Below are 17483 nucleotides of genomic sequence, written 5' to 3'. Positions count from 1 at the left end.
AGTAGTATAGTCCGGCGCAGAAGGAGAGGTTACTGATGGCTGCAAGGGTAGGACGCACTGTGTGGAGATCTTCTGGGTCAGCAGCAATGACAGGCTTTGTCCTGGAACTGTATAACTTCTTGCTGGGTCAACTAAATGACTTTCTTTACCCAAAAGAAAGGACTGGTCAGGCAGGAAGCGGTGCCAGAAAAGATCCCCGAACACAGACAAAGTGGAGCGAAGCTGTAGGGAGTGGCCTAGCACAACCCAGTCCTGAGGCAGACATGGCTCCTTGGCTGCCAGTTCACCATCTGGGATGCCTGAAAAGGCACCTGTCGGGGAATCAGGAGGCTTCAGTTTATGTTCCAATTTTACCGCTGGCTATTGTTGTGACCTTGGAGCCAAGCAAATCCACCCTGTGCATTTCTGTTTACCCAACAACAATAAGTTTGGGTCACAGCCATGATAAAAACACAAATCAAAAGCAACAGAACTGCTTTGATTACCACCAGTACTCAAAATCAAATATACAGCTTCAAGACCACCACTGGAAAGCAACTAGTTTGTCTTTGAAGAAGCCATGCACCTCCTATTCCAGCCTGACCCCCTGTGGACCCATGGGTCTTTTAATGACCCTTCTTGCCCCCTTTTATCAAGAATCCTGCACAGCAACACAGCTGCCATATCAGAACATTCTCCTACGTCCTCACACCTACCAACACCTACCCTTTGGACCTAGACCTCCCAATGATACCAACTGTTACCATCCTTGTTGGTTCATCACACCTCCCAGGTAGCATGATACTTCCAGTCAGAGAAAATACCTTCAAGAAATGATTCTAGTCACAGGAATTAATAAAAAGAAAAGAAGACAAACCAGGGAAAACTTTTATTTGTCAGTACCCTCTCAAATCACACTCCTCTCTCACCTAGGACTACTTACCCCATTATTGATAGAATCTCTATCAATGTGGCTTTAAATGAATCAAGTGATCAAGCACTCTTCATTTTCAACTTTACCACTATAACTTGTTTAACCAGCTGTCAAGCTCCCCCCGTCTAGTTACATGTTATTAATCAGTGAAGTGGTTTGCCTCAGCACCGTGTGCATGGGTCTGCCTGCTGCAATTCCATTTGATAGTCGCTTTCAGAAGAAACTTCTACCATTACCTCCCCTCAGTGGGAAAGAAGAGGAAGTGGAGACAATGGTTGGACCTTGTAAGGAAAGGATGCCTTGGCTGCTGAATGACTCACCTCTAGCAAGGACAATAAAAAGTACCCAGAAAGGAACCTGGTTAATTATTGCTTAATTACAACACTCTAACCTCAGTTGGTCTTAAGTCTTAAGTCCTTGAGGCATCCTTTTACAGTGTTTGTATCCTCTGTCCTACAGGAACGAGAGCAGCCAGACGATCCTAGCACACCGAAAGCTACAGCTGATTGCCCTTTAGTGCTAATGGAAGCACAACTGACTGCACGGCAAACTAATGAAGGCACATAGCAAGCAGAGGTGGCAGGAAATGGCCGCATCCTTGGGATTTCCAGCCTCTCCTTTCTTTCCTGCTCTAAAAGAGAGAAGAACATCAACTGGATAAGTTTTTTGTAAAGGACTATCAAGTTCAATAACTCCTGGACATCAAATTTCCCTATGAAAAGGGGTATTCCTTGAGGATTACTTTAATACTAAATATCAATCATTTCCCAGGTTACCTTTCCTAACCTTTCACATCAAAAATTTTGCTTTTTCCCTCTCTTATGTTAAAGGTACTCCAAACACCGGAATAACATTTTTCTCTAACTTGAATTCTGTGGTCACTTCTGACTCTAAAATGACTACAAAAATGAATTATGTGGTGACAACTTAAGTGTCAAGAAAAATGAAAATTCTGGCATTCAGTCTACATTCGTTGAGCATAAGATGGTGATAAATATTTAAATAACACCTATCATGAATATCAAATACTGTATTTTGAGAGGATAAAGCTTAAAACCATAGATATTCTATCTAAGTAGCATTTGGATACACATCATTTCTCCAAAATGAAGTCATCACCTTGATAGAACAATACTAAAAATAATCACGTGTTGACAATCACTCTGAGTAGTAATAAATATACACTCTGAGTAGTACTATCAAGTATCAGGATAAACCTGAGGGTCATTTATACTATTCAGCTATTCAGATATCAGATTAACACAAAAGAGGTCAGATCGTACTCACATCATTAGATTAAAATAATGGTTTTCCTTCCTAAATATATGATCAAATATCTGTTTCTTTGTGTTCTGATATTCCTGTATCACCATGACTCTCTTGCCCACACTTTCCAGTATGTTTGTTTCTTGTATTGTGAAATAATAAAATCATATGTGTAGCTCAAACACAAAGAAAAAAATTTCACACCAGGCTTAAAGCCAAGACAACAGAAAACAAACAAGCATTTAGCCCTATAAAATTCATTAAATGACAAAACACTGTTGACTTACTTGGTATTTTATGAGAAACAGCTTTTGTTAAAACAAAACAAAAGAAAAAAATCCTAGAATTTGTCTCCTCAAATTTCTGGATGTATTGAGAATGGTTAATTCAGAACTTCCTATTTAAAACTAAAACAGACATACACAGAAAATAGCAAACTCCTTAATATTTCGCACAATATAAACAGAAGAAAAATACACTCTCAACATGCATTCTTTTTTAGACGTCTAGTTATCAGTCAAATCATTCTTTTTTTAATCACAAGCTTCTAAAAGAGAATCATGATTTCTATGCAGCTGGATATCACGGGGGAACCAAAGATGTATAGGTCCGTTATTCAGTTTCTATAATTCTGAAATCCAGAAGACTCTGTAATTGATTTGTTGGCAAGACTTGACCAAAGCTGAATTCATTTAGTAGCAAAGCCTAACCTGAACTGATCTGAGGCTGTTTATAGTCCTTATTTATATCACTTCATGTGAATATTTATTCAGCTACAGATATATTAATATTTCTGATGATGGAATGTTTCCTCAGCCCCATAGGGTGAGCTACTAAATACAGGCACATGCATTGAATTCTGAAACACATCTGGTGTCAAGGTTTAGATAAGACATGGTGTGCCGGATATAGCTTACTAAACCCACCCTGCACTGTTCTGAGCACTATTCAAGGTAAATGGGCCTTTGCCTAAGTTCTCCCTACCTGAACCCATAATTTACTGAACTCATTATCCTCTCTCACTGGATTCTCCTAATGACTTTCTCTCTTTTTTTATAAGATAATCACTCTCTTAGTCACCGAGCCCAATCTTCCTAGTTACCAGTGATTTCCCCCTACTCTCACCTCCTCACAGCCCATCAGCTGTTGACACTTCACAAGGTTCCACATATCCCCATCCCATTCCAGACTGGCCCAAACAATCTCAAACCTGATGGTGGCAAGAGGCTCCAAAAGTAATTTCCTACTTTATTTCTACTCCCCTAATCTCTCCCTCTCCTATTCCCACTAGATTCTGCTTCAAGCTTAATCTCGTCCTCATCTCCCATCTTGTTCAAATACTTCCCTTGAGTCAAATACCACAATGGAAGAAATAAAGTCCAAAGTATGAGACTGTCATTCAAAGACCAATGAATTTAGACTCAATTCTTCCTACTTTTCCACTGCATTTCCTGCCCTTTCCCAACACAATCCTTTCACTCCAGTCAAAATGAGCACGACCTCCTCAGTTTTTCCCAGCTCCAAAAAAAGCCAAATTGTTCTCATCTTTTCTGCTCACGCCATCTACCCCATGACCTGAAATATGTAATGAATTCTTTGCATCAGATCTAACTATTTTAATCCCACTCATGCTTGAGACTCAGCTTAGATCCCACGTTGGCAGCAAAGCTTTCTTTTGCCTTCCTAGCCCACCGTGATCTCCCTTCTTGAATTCCCCCAGCTCTCACAGTTTGTGCTATTCATTTGATACTTGATATGCACTTCCTTGTATTATCAGAGTAATTAAATTTTCATGCATATGTATCTTATCTCTTTAACCAGATTTTAAATTCCTTGAGAGCAGAGACCATGTCTCATATTTTACGAATGAACAAATGAATACCCCTCCATAGCTTACAATTAAAAGGAAACATGGGAAAGACATGTAAAAAACAAAGGAACATTAATTTATTTATTCATTCAAATTTATCAAATACTACTATGTTCCAGGCATTGTTTCAGGCACTGAGGATTAAATGATAAGCAACACAACATAATCTCTGCCCTCATGAGCCTTATGGCATAGCTAGGAACCTAGACATTAATGAAATAATTATACAAATAACTACATACACAAATGTATACACTTTGAAAAAGGAACCATGCAATATTAACAGGTTGAGAATCATTCTCATATGCCAAACTAGTCAACTCATTCTGAGTTGGCCTGTCCTCCATCCAGGTTAAAAAGAAAATTGCAACTAATAAAGGCTCTCTGCACATGTCAGAAAACAAAACGAAAAGAAGACAAATAGGAGGAGCAGTTTATTTCAGAACCACATTTGTCACAATTGTGATGTTCTAAGATCCCTCCTGGGATAGTTATTCAGTCAGAAGGCATGACTTAGACCCTGATCACTTCGCCCTTCACAGAGTTACTTTCAAGGAATGACATCACAGAATTACTTTTATGCCTAAAAAGTTATTCTCTAAACTTTTATGAAAGTTTGCTTTAAGACACAAGAATACAAAATCCATTTCTGCATTTGCCACTTCACCATTCAGTGTCTTCTGTACAAAGCAAAGAGAAAAGAAATTCTCTAACAGAACTTAGGGCAAGGAAATTCCAGAATTTGGTGCCAAGAAAAATTCCCATGTGAAACTTGAAATTTTCATCATTTCTGACATCCAAAGCTATGTAATATATCACGTTTCCCCTTTTGCCCAGACTCCAAGGAAGTTCAAAACCAACAAGGTAATGAAACTCATGGAATATAAGCTCAAGAAACTAAATTCTCCTTTTTATATAAGTCTTATCACCAGCATAATAATTTTGGATTTTCCTATTCATGGATATTTCTAATGGAATCCTCCAAAAGGCTAGGATGCATTATTTGAACACATGCTTATTTTTTTAGACAATGAAATTATCCAAAAAAAATGGAAAGAGAGGCATTGGAAGAGTATAAACTGACATTCCAATGGAATCCAATTTTCATAAAGCCTAATATAATACTGACTTCAACAAGATTCAGTGTTAAACTGAAAGAAATTTTTCTGAAAGGTATCAATTTCAATTTCACGTGTGCTCCTAAATTATTTTCCACATTTGGGAAATGTGGGATTTGTGACCAGTCTAAAACCATAAAAGTTTAGTGCTAATATGTAGGAAAATTAATTCTCTCATGTTATTCCAATCATACAGTGAAGGCAAAAGGGGAATAATTTAAAATGCATTTAATCATTTGTGTCTCTGATAACATGCAATTTCCAATTCGCATGAGTCACCATTTTTATTTGAGACAATTCCCACTACAAATTATAAATCATGTTCTTAACTAGCCACAAAATTGTAATATTTATGTCTCATAAAAAAATAAAATTTATAACCAATGAACTGGATTAAATCACGTGCTCACAGACTCATTTACTCCTCCTCACAAATGCTTTAAACTGGCAATGTTGTGTTGTCCTTTTGGAGTCTAGTAGGAAGAGAATTTGAATAATAAAATACACGAGGGAAGACTAACGAGTCATTAAAATGAAAAGGGTAGCGGGATTCTATTTAATATTTTTATTTGGCATTTCAAAAGAGAATTACAAACAAGAAATTGCTCATTTGATCTCACAAAATGTTTCCTATTATTTTGTAAACCATTCCAATTTCTGTAACTAAAATTTCTGTGCTTATAATTAACAACGCCACTCCTCTCAACATACATACGCCATCATCACCATCACCACCACTACTACAAGCTTGCATCTACAAATTGTTAAAGGTTTAAATATGGCCTTTAAAAAAATCAATTATGTACAAATGCTAGTTATTTGGGAACAAGGGGCGGAAACATTTATCACATTCCAAGCCAAAAAGAACACTGTTACGCTTGCATTAAATTTTGGATTCTTTTCCATAATTTGCACAGCTGTCAGTTCCAGAGCACGCTGCTGTACATTCTTTGGTGCAAGTGGACATAAGTGGGAGCTGGAGGGAAGACAACTTAAGTCTGACAGGAGGGAGTCAGAGAGCGTAACAGAGGAAATAATGCTTGAAGTTGGATGTGAAGGAAAAAGAGAAATGAGCCAAGTTAATAAGAAGGGGACGAGCAATATGGGCATAGGAGAGCACATATGCAAAGGCACAGAGGCATGAGAGAACATGGCAGGTTTGAAAAGCGGCAAATAATTCTGCACAGTGTGGAATGTCAAGAGAGCAGGTTAAAAGTCAGGCAGGAGTAGATCATAACAAGCTTTGGATAGCAATCACAGGAGTTTAGGTTTTATTTTGTAGGAGCTATTCAGCAATCACAGGAGTTTAGGTTTTATTTTGTAGGAGCTATTCAGCCATGTAGAAAAATTATTCCAGTAGCAAAATCCAGAATAAACTGGAGGAGGAGAGAATTATTAGGAGCAAATAATTAAAAGCCTGTGAATGAAGGAAGCAACAATGGCCCTGAAGGGAGATAGAAGGAGAAGGCCAGTTTGGAATTCATTAGAAAATTCAATCAGGAGTCTGGTTATCTTATCCAGTTATCACCAAGATTTGCAGACAGTTATCATTCCTTGTCTAATACCCCATATAATTTCATAGATTTTTTAATAAGAAAAAAAGAAGGAAATTGCCAAATAGTAGTGATACAGCTGACTACATTATAGAACCTTTCCTACTGTAAGCAAATATAATATAATATTTGCTTACCAACAGGAGAATTAAAAAGTAAGCCATGGCTGGAATGTGATTTTAGTATAAAAGATAAGAGGTTACAACAGAATAACTTAACAAAATGAAGCAATTACAAAACCAAATGATCTGCCCTTATTATTAATACCATTGCCTTGACCATACGATTCTCAATCAGTATTTAATATAGGCAGATAACTTTTCTCCAAACTCCTTAGCTTTCTACATAGAGCCAATTTACTGAATGGATTACAAACACATCCAGCCATTGCTCATAAAGGATATCTACAGTTTTGTTTGCCCAGCCATTTTGCTGCTCCACCCATTTCGGAAACTGACCCTCTCCCATTCTACCTCCTCCCCCAACCTCTTCTATCCATATGATTACTATGCATATTACCATGCTGGTTCAATAGGTCTGGTGGGTGGCCCAACTAACACCCAGTTCCTAGATATCCTCCGTGTCAATGACCTGTCTCGCTACTTTACATTAGCACACAGTCTCTAAAGAACACACCCTAGTTGCAAATCACCACTAAAGAATGGCTGTACTTCTGTTACATGTCATCTAACCACACCCATCAATCCTTTCCCTTTTCTTACTCCCATTTCACCCATAAGGTTTCATCTAAATCTTCAGGCTTTTGCCCACTCTTCTCAGACCATCGCCTTCCTCACCTCCTTCCCTTGTCCAGCCAGAACCCCCTGTTAATCAAATCAATAACCCTTTCATTAGAATATCCCTTTATTTTCCATCCTTTGTTTCCAATACAGCAAGCTTGAGCATTCCCCACCCAGATGAATCACTCTCAAATTCTGTTCCAGGTGACTGAGCTCTCATAAAGAAAACTGCTCAACGATTCAAATCGGTGGCATTCAACTTTATAGTGGCTAACTAACCTCAACAGCCCTCAGAGATAATCAGTAACCCCCTCATTTGTCCCTAGTCAGTTCGCATCTATACTCCCTAGAGTAGCTGTTCCAAACCTCAACCACTTTCTTAAATCCCTTGCATCATCCAATCCCTCCATCTTTATCTTTAGCTCTTCCTTCCACATAGTGAAACAGAGATCACCAGGTGGGAGCACAGTCACTCTCTACTCCCCTACCTCAAAAGTGCCTATCAGAGTACCAACCTTTATCTCACTCAGGACTGTTTCTAAGGAACCAGGGTTTCTCCTCCTGTCCTCTCTAAGACCACCATTTCTACCTGTGTCCTAAGTCACAGACCAAAGAAACCTTCAGAGATGCTGTCTTTCTTCTATATCTTTATCTGCACTTCAATCTAGCTCCTTTCCTGATAATGACAAGCAGATCAATTAATCTTACCCCTCAAGTAAAACCACCACCGCCAACAACAACAACAAAATCTTCCGTTGGTCCTTCTCCCATTTTTAGCTATTTCCCATTTCCTTCTTCCATTTCGTCAACAAACCTCTTGAAACTATGTACATATATAATAAATACAAAATCTGTACATTTTATCAACTTATGTAATAGAAATGGATGGCAATAGTTTGAGGAGTAAATAAAAATTGAGAAGAATACATATGTAATATTATGTCTACGTGTACATATATTTTTTTATTTGTTTATTCCTTAAACCATTGCCATGTTTCTAACTAAACTTCTAAAGTGAAAATACCCACACTAAATCAAACATGATCTTATTATTGCTAAACGCAAAGTTCTATTACTAAGTTCTCTTCCTAATTGACCCAGCAGTATTTAAACCTTCCTTTTTCCCTTTTAATTGCCCTTTTAATTCAATGTCTAAAATAATGTCTGGCATGTAATAAGTGATCAATGAGTATTTGTTTAAAAAATATCACCCACCAACTGGCCCAAATAAATCAGAGCAGAAGTGGGAATCACACCCAAACTGGGTCAACTTCAGGCTCTTTACTCAGAGTTTAAACTTGGGACCAAGAGAGTCAAGGCAGTCTCTGTGAGAGGATGTAAACTGATCTTCAGTGTGAATGGAGGATGAAGCAGATATGATAGAGAAGTTAAGACACAGAACATCCTTATAGAATTCAAGCCCCTGGTTTCATTTATCCTAATTATCAAAATAAATTCTAACCTTGGTCTCTGTGAAATATCCCAATATTGTTATAATAAGTTACATTTTTAACTTAAACTAATATAGCTCTTTTCCTGTCACATACTACCAAGAGATTTCTTACTAATGTACTGTTCTGTGGTTGAATAGCCTCAAAATAAACATCCTAAAGCCAACGTTCAAAAAGAAAAAGGAAAGAAAGAAATGGGGGTAAAAAGGTGGAGTTCCCATTCTAATTCCCTGAATGAACAATATGTATAAATATATGGGCAATGGTTAACTTACTTTAACAAAAATGTGGTGTGATATGGAGGCATTCTCTTTACGACTTACAAACTCTTTATGATACCATACTTAGGTACCGTCTATGGGAAAAGAGCTATTTTCCTGTCTTCTCTAAATAAGACTACACCCACATTCATTTTAACTCTAAAGCCATTTTTTGAAATGAATTTTGGTACTAATTTTATCTCATGCTCATTTTCCTTAGGCCATAGAAAAGTAGACCATTAAACAGAGAATAGCTGAAGAACCTAGCTACAACAGTGCATAGCAAATTAAGGCTGCAGGGGAAACTGAAATACAACCTAAATTGGCACTTAGAAATAACAAAGCTCTATCTTGGAAAATAGAAGTTAAATAATTATCAACATTACATTTCACAGGTACTTACCAAACAAACGCTGATGGAACAGAAATTTCCCAGCTATTAGTCCTATGAGAATGGCAAGTAGCCATAGAAGCACCTTCAGAAGCCTCCAGCCAACTCCTCTAGGGTATTTATTTGTTACAAATGAAAAACAGTTTCCAACAACAATGACGTTGGCTTCTGTTTGGCTATGAGAAACTGGGTCCTCCGCAAATATTAAGAAGTTAAAGAAGATCACCAAGTAAGCCACGATCATGCGAGACCAGGGATGCTGGAAATAATAGCGAAAGTCTTTACCCATCCTTCAAAACTTCAGTTCCGTAGTTTACCTGTATAAGAAAAGATACACAGAGTTAGAGCAGAAAACAAATAGTCTCTCTCTTCCTGTTATCTGTTCAGATTTCTAATGTCTCCATAAAGAGGTATTTGAAAAAGATGACACCTGTTCCTGCAAGACAAGTCTGAGATTGAGGAAAGTAAATATTGTCCCTTGCCTGTCATCTAATCATATCTCTGATCCCATGTGGATTTAGGAAAGAAAAAGAATAAAAGAGTAGAGGGAGAGGAAGGTACTTTAGGGGGCAAAACACCGTCCAAAATTGGGATGATGACCAAGGTGACATGCAGCTGTGATCTTACAGGGAAACGCAGAGGAAAAAAACAATGCAGTACTTCTCCTCTTTCAAATTATGTTACAGTCATAATACAGAGTCATTAAAGATTAAAGCACTGTAGAAGTAAACTGAGCACATATGAACAAAAGCTAAACATCATCCTCTGCCCAAATCCCTCTCCTTAGAGTTAAGATCCCTTAATAATTGGGTGGATATACTTTCAGATATTTTTCTATACATTGACAAATGTGCATATATGTATGGGGTTTTATAAAAATGTTCACAGGGGCTGGCCCGGTGGCATAGTGGTTAAGTTCACGTGCTCTACTTTGGCAGCCTGAGGTTCACAGGTTCGGATCCCAGGAGCAGACCTACCCACTGCTCATCAAGCCATGCTGTGGCAGCATCCCACATACAAAGTAGAGGAAGACTGGCACAGATGTTAACTCAGGGACTACCTCATAAAAAAAAAGAAAGGTCTCAGTCTAGTTGTCAAGTAATTTCAACACAGAATAAGTTTAGTGAAATAGCTTAGTCTGTGGTAGAGTAGTTGTATGCAGGGGGGTTTGGGCAACTGTGCTTGTCAGAAGTGAGGAGAAAGGGGAAGATTTCAAAGAGGAGGACATATTCCAAATCGAGGTTGGAGGATTAGTAGGATTTTTTTCCCCAGTGAAGAAGACAAGGATGCTCAATCTATGCACACGCCAAGGCACAGAGTCATGGAAAATATGTACTATGCCTACAGCAGTGGGTCCTAACCTGGATGTGCGTTGGAAGCACTGCAGCTTTCTTAAAATGCTGATGTCCAGGCCCCACCTCCAAAGTCTTCCTCAGCTCCTGTCTCTTTCCTCTTTGGGAGTGAGCCCTCCCATAAAGAATTCAAGCCTGCCTAGGTCCACCAGGGCTGTGACTGGGTGATTAAGTCTAATTCTGGGGTTCAGTTTTGGTGAGCACATTTGGTGCTCAGACTAAGCTATACCTTTTTGTTTTTCCAGCAATAAAGCTGATTAAATCTGGGATTAAAAGATAATAATAAAGGCAGTCATTTCACTGCAATCTGCCAATTCTTCTTTCTTCTTTCTCAATTTACACAGAACTGAAAGAGAAAAGAGGGACCCTTACAAAGTCTACAGCTCTGACTTGCCAGGCTCTGTGCTGTATGTCTGCATGCATCATTATTTCATTTTCATAGCAACTCTCTGAAATACCATTATTATCATTCCCATCACTTCACTTACAGAGAGGGAACCGAGGTCCACACAGAATATGTAACTTGCCCAAAGTCACCCAGCAAGAGAGCTCTGATCTGAGCCTCTGAAGTCTGACCGGAGGGCCTGATCACCATCTCTGCACACAGTCAGATCAGTTCCAGGCGTTTTCCCTACCAATGCAGGCAGACCCAGTCCCCAGCCCCAGGGATGTCATCCCTTGAAAGCCTTCTGGAGACACACTCTTCTCTAGAGACAATTATATTAAGTCTGTAATGTATACAGTCATGAGTTGCCTAACAACATTTTGGTCAAGGACAGATCGCACACACAATGGTGGTCCCATAAGATTAGTACCGTATAGCCTAGATGTAGTAGGCTACATCATCTAGCTTTATGAAAGTACTGTAGGGGAGGAAGAAATTTTCCTCTACCCTTCTAGGTTCTTCTGGCTGGTCTAAGAATTAAATTGACATAAGACAGATTAACAGGAGAAAAACAAACAAAAGTTTAATAACATGTATATATGGGAGAAACCCAGGAAAACCAAGTAACCCACCAAAATGGTCAAAGCACTCACTTTAAATACCATCCTCAGCTAAAGACAAAAGAAGATGTTAGGGGTGGGGAAAGTCAGGGACTTCAAAGGGAAGGAAGGCAATTTACAGGTGGGTGAAAAGGAGAAAATGTTTGGAAAACAAGTGTTTGGCCACACAGAAACAGAAGAACACAGAGTGGAGCCCAACAGACTTTTCTAGGTTCCTCCCTGTCTATCGCCCAGTTCACGTTATGCTAAGGTGATAGCCAGCTTCCTGAGACAAGCTTTTTTATGTAAATTCTTCTAGGCAGTTAAGAAGGAGGTAATAAGAAAAACTTTGAGCCTTTCATTTCTTAAAAGAATTAACCTAAAATGAGCCTTATGTTAAAGAGACACATTTTGGGGTGATAAATTTTGTTCCCCTTCAGTACACTCCATGATGTTCATACAACAACAAAATTGCCTAATGATGCATTTCTTAGAACATATCCCCATCATTACATAACTATGTAATTACACATTACACATGACTACACTTCTATAGCCCACGAAAATATATATATGTGAAACAATCTTTCACAAATCCTGAGCACTCTGGGAAAGGAGTATCCATTGGTAAATATTCTCATTTTACATACGGCCAAAAGTACAAAGATCCACGAGCATAAAGTAACTCTAAGTCAATGGAAGATCTGAGAATAGGCTCCAAGGTCCCCAAGTTCCAGTCCAACATTCTGGGGTGATGAATGTCAATTAAACTCACCATCTAAGTTACTGAAGACTTGTCTTAACTATGTTAGAAAAGCACATGAAAGGACTGTAAACACATGAAAGGATTGGCAATAAAATTCAGCAAAACAAATAGTCACTGTGCCTTGGATTCATAAATCTTCTACACAAATTCAAGTCCCTTGTGATCTTCGTGAATACTCTGAAATATCTGTTCTCAGGGATTGCAGCTCAGATTGCCTAGGAATGGTGGCTATCCAAAGATTGTTTTGGTTTTTTTTTAACGTTTGGTTCATCACCCAGTCCAGCAGCAGAGACCTGTGTGGTTCTCACACCAAAGAAAGCAGACAAAGCACTGAGAATATAAACAAACATCATGCAGTTTTGGGATATTCAATATGCAAGGATGCCAGAATGCGTCAGTTAACTGAATTTCATACAACATCTCTGGAAATGTTCAAAGACCACCACCACAAGAGAATGCACAGAAATCAACTCAAGGCCAATGAGTCTTGAAGTAGGAATAGCTCCTACATGCCCATCAGAACTGGACAGGGGTATCATTTCAGAAGTTGCTATAACAGGTTTTTATGGTGCTTCTCTTATTGGTGAGGAATTCTGGTGTAGTCACCCCACCACCGTCCCTCCCCCTCCCCACGCACAATCAAGGCAGCAGGATTTAGAACACTGAATACATATGACCTTGATTTTTGTTTTTAAAAATGCTTTGTTAAAAACATCTTGGAGACAGCTGTTCCTCTCCAGTATTTCTATCATTTCAAGAGAGACAACAACAGTATTGAGCAACAATCCTGCACTCGTACAGATGGTAATTCCCACAGTAAGCTATGAATGCTACTATCCCTCCCATGTTACAGGTAAAAAACAACAAGGGCTCAGAGCAGTTGCCACCTGTTTAATTCACATATCCAGAATGTGGAAGAGCCAGCACTTCAATCCAAATCCATTCCTAGCCCTTGATCTCTGGAACATACCACAAAGCTGGAAGTGTTTCTCCCAATAAAATCATTTCCCATCACATTTACAGCATACTCTTTATTTCCATTAAGAGACTTAGTTACTTAGATACTAGCTGAATGAACAGGACTCCATTATTGACCATCATTTGGTCTTTTTATTTTATGCTAAACATGGCTGACATTTATTCCTGCCTCATACTCCAAAGCTGAACTGATGTCTTCTAGGGGGTGCCAAATTTCAAAACCTATATAATAACTTGAATAAAACCTCTGCTTATTTCCACTTCCTGACCTCACACACAAGGTTACCAAAAGTTTGCCTAGTCATCTTGGCCTTATTTTCTAGTACCTTAGGCACCTGATATCCATGGCAGCAAAATTGTTTTCACCTCTGTAGTTCACATAAAGCATCTTTATGATCAATATGACCATTTGTTGATTCTAACATCAGTAATCCAGGATTGAAGTTGGGTAGGCTACACAGTGTACATAGTCTGAAAAACCTTTTAATTTTTTAAAATTCAATTCTGAAACCACTGACGAGCTTTACCTTAAATAAATTTGCTTTTATCTAAGCTCTCAGCATATCATGGTGAAATAATCTGTTTATGTGTTTGTCTCCCTCAGTAGATCATAAGGTCCTCAGGGAAGGGCCTATTTGCTTCCAGGGCACAGCACAGGGCCAGGCTCACAGTGGGCAATTAAACACTTACTGGACGAGCTGAGTGGTACACTATGAAAGAGAAGCCCCCTCATTGTTTACGTGAGATGAGAAGGCAAAGCAACCTGCCATGAGCTTCCACGAAGAGAAGAGAACAGCAGAGCAGAGCAGATGAATCCAAAGACTGCAACGATGACTCGGCCAGTACCAGCAGAGATGCACCTCCACTCAACAGCATCTCATTGCAGCACCAGGTTCTGAGTTATTACCATTATTAGTAAGACTAACCTTTATTGAGTACTAACCATATACTAGTCACTATGCTAATGAGCTTTACAAATATTTCATTTAAATTTCACAGCAGCCCCATGAAAAAAACACTCTTATTTTACCCATTTTACAAATGTTGAAACTGAGACTTAGAGTTTAGTAACTTGCACCAAATAACGAAATGAGTCTATGCCAGAGCCAGGATTCAAATCCAAGCTACCCAGCTTCAACACTCTATGCTATGCCTTCCCCTCACAAAGACACAAATTTCAAAATCTTGCCCTTTACATGTTGGTTAGAAAGTTCCTGATACAGCCTTCTGATAGAAAAGATTCACAGTACTTCTAGGATGAACGAGTCTACTATTACTATTCAAATTGACCTTGGTAGCGTGATCAGAAAGAACTAGGATCACATGACCGACTACAGGATTGCTGGAATTTTTTCTTCTCCTTTGAGCATCAGTATAAGTAGTTGAGTTGATCTGACTGTCCTTTTGCAATGTATCGCTGATGCTCATCCTGTGATGTTCCAACTACGCTTATGGAGAACACTGCATCTCTGAGAACTGGACTAATCCACACCACTTAATTCCCTCTTGTAAGTAACGACATCATTAGGTAGAGGCCACTATCAACAGCTTGAAAGCCTCTGCTTTTTCATGTAATAGCAGTGATGAAGACATTGGTAACTACACGTTGAAACTTCATATACTGTCTGATAATCCAGAGGCCTTCTACCATTGTTTCCAACTCTACAAGGACTAATATTTATACTAGATATTAGGAATGCCGCACATTTTACTACAAGCCAGTACGTCATCTGGTACTAAAGGCTAAGAATGGAAAGGAATTCAAAGGAAAAGTGGAAGAGAGGTAAGAACGCTCAAGTTGGGAGGATCCTTTGAGCAAAGGCACAGAAGTCCCATCTGGGACAGACATAGTGAGGGATCAGTAATTTTGTGTGGCTGGAACACAGAACACTTGGAGGTACCTACTGAGAGTTAAGGATAATTTGGGGCCGCTTCAAGGAAGATTATACAAGTGCTGTTCTGTATTTTACTGAGTAGAGAATAGGGAATCAAAGATTTCAGAGCAGAAGGGTGATACACTTGATTGGAGCATGGTTTTAGAAAGATTTCTCTGGCAGGCTGGAAAATGATCAACTGCTATGAGGCAGGATGAAAGTGAGGAGACTAGTTTAGAGGCAACTCCAACAGTTTAAGTAAAAGATAATCAGGTACTAGACCAGGGTAACATCGATGCCATAATAATTTGTTTGATTGAACCAGAGTACCCTGCCTTCACTACTTATTAGGGTCTTCACAAATAAATAAAAACACTCACAGATTTCAAGAGTGCGAATTTCATATTTCTCAGCAGGGACCCTGGTTCAGGTGATAGGTTTTGAATAATGACATGTATGATTAAGATGAAATGCATCACCTACATTTAACAAAATTTACAGATGCATATGGAAAAGTCCTTGATGAACAAATATGCTATACAAAAGACATTATTACTAGCCATGTAAACCACACCCAAAGCACAGCTCTGCTAATGTCAGTCTTCGGATCTAGGAATACCTAACCAGGCAACACGAACACATCAATTCATTGTGGAGCACTATTCTAGGATAAGAAGAGAATCTCTCCAAATTTTCTGAAGCTCCTTGGTATTTATGTCTTATAATTCACCTGCAACCCCTCTGAGCTCTTGTTAAAGGACTTATCGAAGATGACTGTGCCCGTACTCTGCCAAGAGTGTGAACTTCATTTCAGCACCTTGAATCCAATTTCTCGAAAAATAATTTTTAAAAACACTTCTTCCTGTGCTTTATGTTTTTGTGGTATGCACTTTGTGACGCATACAGCTGTGTTTTGGACCGTACTTGGCTACGTAAGCACTAGATAAAGGCTATTTTCTTCCATTACCTAGTTCTAGTAGTATACTAAAATACATAAAGTTCTCTGCAGTAAACAGAACAATTTTTATAATCATTTCACTTAATCCCTAGGATATAATCAGTTTTAAAATTGTTATGTCAAAAGGGCAGACAGAGCTTTAAATTATTTAAATTATTTCCTTAAAAGATAAAGAATGATACAGCCTATATTTACATCACACCTTACCTCTTACGGTTTTTAGTGGGCAAAATCACACCATTAGAGTGATTCAAAGGAATTAGGAACATTTGATTTTCAGAGGGCAGCCTAATGTGGTGGAAGGAATATGGTCCAGATCTACCTGACTCTGCTACACACTAGCTCTGCAACTTTGGGCAAATCCCTAATCTCTCTGAGATTCCATTTCTTCACCAGTAAAATCCTAAAGAAAGTACTTTCCTCATAGGGTTGAAGTGAAGACTAAAGGAGATTTCATTTGTAAAGTGCCTGGTCACTTGCAGGTACTTCCTACCCTGAAGACCACTGTTAAAATAGGAGTGACTCTTGGTCATTCCCATTAAAAATGAGCATGAAGGGGCTGGCCCAGTGGCGTAGTGGTTAACTTTGAGTGCTCCACTTCAGTGGCCCAGGGTTCACCCGTTCGGATCCCGGGTGTGGACCTAAACACTGCTCATCAGGCATGGTGTGGTGCCATCCCACACACAAAAAATAGAAGAAGATTGGCATGGATGTTAGTTAGATCAGTGACAATCTTTCTCAAGCAAAAAGAGGAAGAGTGGCAACACATGGTAGCTCAGGGCCAATCTTCCTCACAAAAAAAAATAATAATGAGCATGAAACTTATATCAACTGCATATTACATTTACTGAGTAATTTTATATACTATTCTCAGTGTCAAAGGATTTTAACACAACACTGTGCAAGGTAAAGAATGAATGTTATTTTTATTTTACAAATATTGAAACTGGGGCACAGAAAGCTTAAGCTACTTGTCCAAAACCATATACAGGAGAGTGGTGAAGTCCAG

At 38.7% G+C, this 17483-nt stretch overlaps 1 protein-coding gene across 7 annotated transcripts in view; it reads right to left on the bottom strand.

The window, feature by feature from the left end:
• Positions 1-17483, bottom strand: part of TMEM117 (transmembrane protein 117) — a 423429-nt gene that overhangs the window by 402616 nt on the left and 3330 nt on the right. For all 7 annotated transcript variants that reach the window (XR_011496811.1, XM_014836290.3, XM_070494073.1 and 4 more), the window contains exon 2: positions 9575-9879. Coding sequence is in view for 2 of the 7 variants with exons in the window: in XM_014836290.3 (XP_014691776.1) it covers positions 9575-9851 (277 nt within the window). In the remaining 5 variants the exon portion in view is untranslated. The remainder of the gene's footprint in view (positions 1-9574; positions 9880-17483) is intronic.

This window comes from Equus asinus, chromosome 22 (genome assembly GCF_041296235.1).
Source record: "Equus asinus isolate D_3611 breed Donkey chromosome 22, EquAss-T2T_v2, whole genome shotgun sequence".
Taxonomy (NCBI): Eukaryota; Metazoa; Chordata; class Mammalia; order Perissodactyla; family Equidae; genus Equus; species Equus asinus.
This window is presented reverse-complemented; position numbering and strand designations above follow the sequence as displayed.